Source organism: Taeniopygia guttata, chromosome 11, assembly GCF_048771995.1.
Source record: "Taeniopygia guttata chromosome 11, bTaeGut7.mat, whole genome shotgun sequence".
NCBI classification, from domain to species: Eukaryota; Metazoa; Chordata; class Aves; order Passeriformes; family Estrildidae; genus Taeniopygia; species Taeniopygia guttata.
The window spans coordinates 12,632,697-12,641,401 of NC_133036.1; the positions used below are offsets into that span (position 1 = coordinate 12,632,697).

General features: G+C 48.0%; 1 protein-coding gene across 1 annotated transcript in view; it reads right to left on the reverse strand.

Moving 5' to 3' along the window:
• TENT4B (terminal nucleotidyltransferase 4B) overlaps positions 1–7,868 on the reverse strand; it is a 37,044-nt gene extending 29,176 nt beyond the window's left edge. The window contains exon 1 of the mRNA XM_030282233.4: positions 7,195–7,868. Within this exon, the coding sequence (XP_030138093.1) occupies positions 7,195–7,739 (545 nt within the window). The 5' untranslated portion in view covers positions 7,740–7,868. The remainder of the gene's footprint in view (positions 1–7,194) is intronic.
• Positions 7,869–8,705: the final 837 nt, after the last annotated feature.

An 8,705-nucleotide genomic window follows, 5' to 3' on the forward strand; every position in this document is an offset into this window, starting at 1 on the left:
GCTGCCAAATCATCTTAATTGCTGTCACGGGAGGAAGAAAATTAACAAATGCTGTTGCATCCCAGCACAAGACAACCCCAGCCTCAGTCAGGCAGCCAGTTCACCCTCACTCTGAGCTGCTGCCCTGTCACCCATGAGACACCCTGAGAGCTTGGCAGCCCCAAGGGACACAATCAGTGTGGCTCAGTGTCACACAGATTTTGTGACACAGCTTTAAGGGTCAGGAAGACAACCATCAGGGACAGGCAGGATCAGAAGACTTGTACTGAATGCAGCAATACTGACACTCTGACTGCACAGCTATGCTAGAACACATCAGTATCACCAAGACAAAGCTACTGGGAAGATCTATACCAGCTCTAGTGATGTGTAGGAGAGAGTTTTGTACAACCCTATAAACAAGAGTTCTGCTCCCTTGATTCATGTCTGTCTCCTGTTTTGACATCCTAAGTTCATAGTATTGCCAGAAAAAAAATTCCTCTTGTTATCTATTGCTTAAAGTTACAAAATGATTCAAGTTCAAATTGCTCCTGCTATATCTATCTGCAGCCTAGGAAAAACATCTGAAGCTCATATCGACTTCAGCAGTTTTCTTCTCTTTTGCTTGCTTATAGAAATATTTCCTTTAGCCCCCATTTCTAAGCAAAGGCACAGAAAGTAATACTCAAATACTCACGACATTTTGAGCACTCTACATCCAAAAAGACAATTCAAAAAGAGAAACACTCATAATTTAAGAATTCCCAGCATATTCAAATAATAAATTAACATTCCAACTGCTCACTAAGAACAACAATAACACTTATTTGCCTATATGCAAATCTTATGTATTATGCAAGATTTTCACTGGCTTTTCTACCACTACCAGCACAACTCCCTCCCTCAGCACAACACCTAAGCTGGCTCTAGGCCGCATTCTGCTCCTGCTGCCAGTTCCAACATCCAGCAAGGAGAGCACAGGAACCACTGTTTTACATCACATACAACATAAACAAAAAGCTTTGAGGCACCAGTCATCTCTGAAACTTTGGCATATGCACGAGTTTGGGAGTACATACACCATATTGAAAGATGTGTTCAGAACTGCCACATGATGAGATCAGTAAAAAAGAAATATTAAATATTCCTATTTTTGCCTATTCTATAATTTTAATAGCAAAGTTATGCACACAGCTTCTAAAAACCACATTTAACTTTTCCAAAGTGAATTCCCAAAGTGAAAAACAGACTTTACATTCTAATTTTAAATAAATTATTAGAAACTAACAGGAACAAAGTATAATATGGAGATAGCAAAAAAAAAAAAAATTGAAGGGGAGAAAATGTAATAATGCGCTCTCCTGATACAGGTCTCCATCTGTCTGTGTTTCCCAGAACTGACAATATGAAACCAGGCTTCCAAAAACTGACCTTATGCTAACAGTTTGACAATTAAAAAGTAAGAGCTACAACCCCAACATGGTTTAATATAACACTCATAAAGATTCAGGATGAACAGATACTGCTTCTTCAATGCATACTGCTGCACAAAACACACAGCAGCTCTTGGGAATCAGCAAGCACACAAGAGGGAATGACACACTCTTCCTATTACTTAATATAGACATCTTCATCTACCAAAAAAACAGTCTGCCAAACTTGTGTTCCTTATATAGCTACTCCAAGGTAAATAGGTATCCAAGTCCCAGACAGAAGATATGAACTGAAGAAAACAGAACAGCTCACAAGAATACATCCACATGCTGGTCCCTTGCACATGCAGAAATCAACAGTCTCTGAAGTCCTCCTTAAACTGTTTAAACAAAACACACTGAAATGTTGGCCCTATTCCAGAATTCTGTAGAACCTCAAGTACTACTGTTATATAATATTCACCATATCTTTCTCAAAAGGTTTCATCAAACTGCCTTTAGTCCACATCTTCATCCCTAGGAAACCTATTTCTCTCTCCCAGCCCTTCCAAAAGAAGTCATGTCTTACTATAGGAGGCTGTGGGGAAATATCCGGTTTCACTTCCATAAAACACAGCTGACTGCTCCAAGAGCCGCACAAGCTGTCACAAGGGTACTGCCAGGACGGTGCTGTGGCATGACTCAGGACAGAGACAGAGTGACAGCGGCTCTCATCAGACGGGCACAAGAAGGGATCTGCACTCCAGTCACATCCCTGCACTTCCACCTCACAGCCAGCACCCGCAGCTATGGAGCAGAGTACTGCTCTAGGAGGCTCTTTCAGGAAGCAAGCAGATTTGTGTCTATCGATTTTTCAAAATAACTCCTTTTTACATGTGATGTTCACAGTGAATTCACATGCAGCCTATGTTTTAATGTACGTGAGTTCACAGAATCCAAACCACATGCAAGTATTCTAACAGAGGTGCATGCACACACCTTGTTTCACCAGAAGTCAGAAGTCTGTTTGTTTCACCCACATTAAGCTTTTGTGTCAGGTAATGCAACAGTAAATCAGGCAACAACCCTGCATTTGATTTAAGCACTTAAGAGTATATCATGATAACCAACACAAATGATTAGGATTTTATCAGATCTCCCCAAGTCAGGCATTCCAGCTGGTTTTACATTTTGCGGGAGGTTCATAGACTTGTTCTGCTCACATCACCTTTCTGTCTGTGCTCCAGCCCACATGAAATCACGCTCCCATGGCTGATACCATGCAAGGGCCTGAACAAACAGAGCTAGAGACATGTAGAGTAAGTTACCACACTCAGACAGCTGCCTTAATGTGGTTCCATGTTCTCTGGTCACACCTGGGACAATGGGTTTGTGTCTGCCTTAATGCACTTTGCTTCTTTCAAAAACGAGACAGAAAGATCTGAGAAGCTGACAAACTTCACGTGAAAAACTCATAATTGAATTTCTGTAGCAAAGACTTAAGGTTTTAAGCTATTTTCTTCTCTAAAGTAATTATGGTTTTATTTCATGGTACCCTCTGCAATCCTAGGCAACATGCTGAGAACCCTTACATTAAACAAGCAGAAGTCTGTGCCAACCAGCTCAGCAGCATGGGAGTTGTGTGCATGTCTGTGTGCACCCCCTCCTGTGGGGTCACAGGATTCTCTCCCTTTCATGGCAAACTTTCCATCAGTACTTCAAAACGTGCATTCAGTATTTCAAAATGCAGTTTTCTATCTAATCCACGTTGCTTCTCAGCAGTACACACCACAAATTTACCTCCTTAAACTCACACATTAACTGAGTTCTTGCCTTCAGCTGCAGATTGCTGTGAAAAGAGCTCCCTATAGAGTCCCAAATCCACATCTCCTTCCTGGGAACTGTGTAGCACTGGGCTCTTTCATTTGGCACAAGAGTCACAGAAACCTACAATAAATAAGCCAAACTTAAGTGCAAGTCTTTATTTTTTGGGTTTCGTTGCACTTAAGGCTTCTCATTTCAGCTGTTCTTTTCTCACGTTTTAGCTAGGCTCAATCTAAACATAGTGAAAACTGTAAAATAGCCATTTCAGCATCCCAAATACCTTTTCTTCCTTTCTAATTGTGACACTACTAACATTATTTATTGCTGCCCTTGGGACACACACACAGAGAATCTCATTCAGAACCCCCAACCCACACATCCTCCTACATCTTTGAGTTTTGCTACTAACTACCCTTCCAAGACAAACCAAATTTAACTCTTTAAAGGTATGTATTAAGACAACAGTAACACCATTCTCATGCTGTGAAACTTTTCATTCATATTCTGCATCATCTGTTCTTTTCAGAACTGCTGTCTGATGACAGTCCCCAGAGGATGGAAGACATGGAAGCTGACTTGACTGGTGCAAAGCAACTTGCAGGCAGCACTACACAATTGATTTACAGTGATATTTCACAAATCACCACATTAAGAGTGCCACAGCAAAGTAGAGTACCTGTCATGCAAACACTTGCATTATTAATAGAATTGCAAGTCTGACAACTTAGACTAAGGAAATATATTAAAGATAAGCCAGAATACAATGCACACAACAGCACCATTAACTCCAAGAGAGCAAAAACTCCTTTGTGTTGAATGTATTTCAGCACAGGAAAATGTTAGGAATATTGTGCATACTTTGGAAAAAAAATCTATCTTCAAACCAAACCCAACACTGTTGTGGGTTATTTTTAATTGTTTGACTATCTCTTTCTATGTGCACATAGCCTTAACTAAGAGAGTATATTTCTCAATAATAATTTTAAAAAACTTGGCAGAAAAAAATCGAGATTTGACTGAACAGCTACTTAGCTTCTAACCAAAATCTCTATTTCAACATGTTTACATTACCTAAATCTTTAGACAGCTAGCTGCACACTGTTATGTGTTTATATAATCTGTTCAACTTGCTAAAAATTATTGGAATGGTTTTCCAGACAGCTGATCAATAAAATTGCATATTCAGAGCTGATTTTGCACAGCCATCCACACAAGTGACATCCTTGCACTGGAAATGTGAATGCCACATGTCAGCTTTCAACTGTTTTTGCCAGTAAATCTGGTCTCATCTTCATGACAGTGGGACTGTTCCACAATTCTGTTGTATTCTGAAGAGTTGATGTTTAAAGTTATCAATTTAACAAAATTACAGGACAGTATATATGGAAACGCTCCAAGAGCTTTCTCACAATTTGCACAGTAACAATCAGAGAAGAAAAAGATACCTGGTAACACACAAGTAATGATATAATACCAATGCTGGTATCTTTTTTTCCCCCAGTAACTACTAGAACACAATTTTGGAAATTTACATTGGAAACAAGGAATTTTAAGTATTTGCTTTAGCAACAACCTCATTTGCTAGGTTACAAACCTCTCTACCCATACTTACTGCCCAGTGTCTCAAGATGCAGACAGATGCCTTAGAACAGACAGTTGTTAAAGAGCAGCTTGCAGTGGGGAGAGAAGGCAGCACCTCAGGCCATACCACAGGCCAGGAGGCTTCATCCAGCCTTACCAGCAGCCAGTCGGTCACACTGCAACCTTCACAGGACCTAGGCATTGTCTAGGATTTCCTAGGAAGCTTCAGTTCCTTGTAGAAATTATTTCCACAGCTTTTCATTCAAGATTGCTAGCCAACAGCCTCTGAAGCTTTTTACAGCTTTTTAAAAAGGAAACTTCAGTAATTTAGGAAAAGCAATGTAGTAGTGTATTTGAGAGACACTCTCTACCTTGTTCTGCTTTGAATAAAGGAAATAGCTAAAACAGAAGCTCAGCATCATGAAATATATGCCACAAACTAGATAGTCAATACACATGCAGACTAAGATATCTGAGTATGTCTTGATACTGTCAAAAACTCCACAAGGGCCTACCACTTGGAGTCTGAAACTGATTTCACCAAAATTTAACTCTAGCAACACTTTGAATACTTTTGCAAAGTTGTTGTTATTATTGTGATTAATATATTTCTGAAGCTCACTCTTTTTTCACCCCATTACTATTACTCTCTTGTTGAGACCTACCCTTTTCCATCCTGTATCTTCAATATAGAAAATATTTACAAATTTACAAGACAGAGAGAGAACAAAGCACTTCTAAAAATGTTCCTCAGCCTCCAAGTAAATAAGTGACAAGGTAGAATACAACCAGAGTCCAAAAACTAACTTACAAAAATTCAGTACTTGGTATGTTCTACACACATTACTTTTAAGTTGCGTGAAGAAAGTTGCATAAAGTTCCAAGGTACAGTGATAAAAAAACTTAAAATGGTATACTTCTGCAGTGTCATTTTATGAATTATTATGACCCCAGCAGTAAAAGTAACAGAGAAGCTGGCAAGGAAACAGGTAGCCAGAGGTGGTAAGAACTAGTCTTCCAAAACACTCAGCAAATCTGAATAGTCATTTTGACAAATCTCACAGAACAGCAACTTCAGAAAGCAAAGAGGCCGTTGCTTTCCTGTGTGAGGGGACTGAAGGACCCTTAGGTATAAGCTAAGCACAGAAAAACTCATGCAACTAAATCACTACTGATTTCCAAAATGAGCTCTGCCAGGCCTCCACCTCTTACCATACACCTCCGTCATCTAGACCTTGAAGGGTTCAAGGCAAAGGTTATGTTTTGAAAAGCGTGAACTTTACAAAAAAATAAAAATCCACAGACATTGACAAGTGGCCTTTATCCAGGGCATCACCCATATCAAAAGCCACCACTGTGTTCAAAAAATGGGGACAGCTCACACCAGTTTTCAGGTAAACAAGATAGGTGACTGCCTGCCCTCTGTCTCCGTGGGCTCGTGCAATGCCAACTGATGAGACCTAAGCTGACACAAAAACACTATTGACAAAATATTCAGATCAGCATGTGCATTCCAGTCAGAGATTCACGACAACCATAAATACCCCCACAGTAAAAACCACTGCACACTATAAATGCATGGAAGTTTATTTCCGAGAGCAGATGCCTGCCTGCATGCATACCTTCTCAGTCAGGTCTCAGAAAGCACGCTCCCCGGGAAATTACCTAGTCTGTGCGCTTTCTTTTGACACCAGCAGACGATTATTGTTTTTTTTTAAGTTCTAGTCCCTACCACGCATTTGTTCTGCAGGCAACACAAAGCGTTCGAGGTGAGCTTGACAGCGCTGCGGAGGGCAGGCTGGCTATTCTCGTTCCCAGCCCCAGTGCCTGCCCCGGCCGCGCCTCATGTGCGTGAGCAGCGAGGGCAGCACCGGCGCTCCGGCAGCGACAACGCGGGGCAGGGCGCGCAGCGGCGGTGCCCGCGGAACGCCGCGTCCGAGCGCCCGGCGGCACCGGCCGGCAGTGTAACACGTGCACGGGCGGTGACAGCGGAGGGCCGGCGGGGCTCCGGCCGCTGCGCATAGGCGTGCCCGCCCCATCAGCATGCACACGGGCACCGCCGCCGTGCGGCCCCGGCCCCGCGGGGCCGCCGCCCCGGCGGGCGGGACGCTGGGCGCAGGGGCTGCCCCGCACAGGCCGCTCGAGCGGCGCCGGGGCGTAGCTGTCACCACGGCACCCACCGCCCGCCGCCCCTGCCCAGCCCGGCTCCCTGCGCCACCCGCCGGGCCCTCGCCGCGCCCCGGGTGCCGCGGCCCAGCGGCCCCTCGGCGGCCGCTGCCCGGCCCCGGCGTGCGGCCCCGGGGCGGGGAAGGACCTCGGCCCCCGCCTCCTCCTCCTTCTCCGGAGGCCGAGCGCGGCCGGGTCCGGCGCCCCCCCGGCCCGCCCCGCGGACGCTCACCCCACGACTCCCTGGCTGTAGTTCCTCTTCTTCCAGGGAGTGCCGGTGTAGAGCGGCTCGGCCAGGCCGGGCTGGGTGCGGGCGGCCGGCTCGTCGGCCGGGGCGGGGGCGCGGCCCAGCAGCAGGCTGTAGTTGAGCCCGAAGGTGCTGGCCTTGTTGTCGCGCTTCCTCTTGTTGCTGGCGGCGGCGGCGGCGGCGGCGGGCGGCGCCCCCCGCGCGGGCCGGGCCCAGGCGGCGGCCCCCGGGGGCGGCGAGGCCTGGCGGTGGCCGCGGCTGTGCGGGTTGTTGGCGCTCTCGAGCGGCAGGAAGTCGGGCGGGGGGTCGGCGCGGGGGGCGCGGTACATGCCGGGCGGGGAGGCCGGGCCGACCGCGGCGGGGGCGCTCTGCTGCTGCTGCTGCTGCTGTTGCTGCTGCTGCTCCTGCTGCTGCTGCTGCTGCTGGAAGTAGAGGTTGCGGACCCCCTGCGTGGTCTCCCAGATCTGCATCCACAGGCGGTTCGAGGGGCCGAGCTGCTCTGGCTGGAACCAGGCTATCCGGGGATCCATCAAACGGGGACCCACCCCGGCTGATCCGCTCCCCGCGCCGCGCCGGCCGCCGCCGCCGAGACCCTGTCAGCGGGTCCCAGCGCTAATGGCGGCTCCTATGGAAGGGCAGCTCCGCGCCTGCCTGCTCGCTGCTGCCGCCGTCGCTCCACAGCCCCCGCCCCTCCTGGCGAGCGCGGCGAGGCGGGGCCGGGCCGGGAGAGCCGCCGGCACGCGGGCCGCGCGCAGCACGGGGGGCGGCGGCGCCCCGGCCGCTCCCGGCACCGCCGCCTGTCCCCGGGCCGGGGCGCGGAGCGGGCCCGGGGCCGCCGCTCCTGGCCCGGCACAGCCGCTCCTGGCCCGGCACAGCCGCTCCTGGCCCGGCACAGCCGCCGCCGGCGCGCAGCGGCCCCGCGGGGCAGCAGCCGCGCTCGCACGGCCGAGCGCTCGTCCCGGCCCCGCCGCTGCCAGCGCGCCGGGCACTCCGTGAGGCGCGGGCAGACCCGCAGCAGCGCTCCCCTGCCGGCACACCGACAGCTGCCAAACCCCACCGCACCCCAAAACTCTTGGGAGCACGCCAAGGGTTAGTTCAGGGTCTTCCTGCCTTTCACTCCGCACCAGAAGAGGGGCAAAGGCAGCCTAGGTGCAGCCTTTTTTGTAGATGGAAATATACATCACATACACAATACCACAAACAGCAACAGTGAGTAGTACCAGTTCTTGTCAGACTCGGTTTTATTTTTAGTGTTTTCATACTACAGCCTTAAAACATCTTTAAGATCAGCGACAAAGTTTCCAGTGTTTTGCACGAAGGGCCTGGTGCTTCCCCCACTTGCAGAATTGCATGGGAGATGATTTCTCTTTAGGAAGCTGGAGGTGGAGGGTTTAGAATTAAAAAGTCATATTCCAATTTCAAACATTCTGTGAAGGGAACAGTTTGCAAAGACTTAGCACCATTTCCTGGTGACAACCAAAGACTGAAGTTCTGGC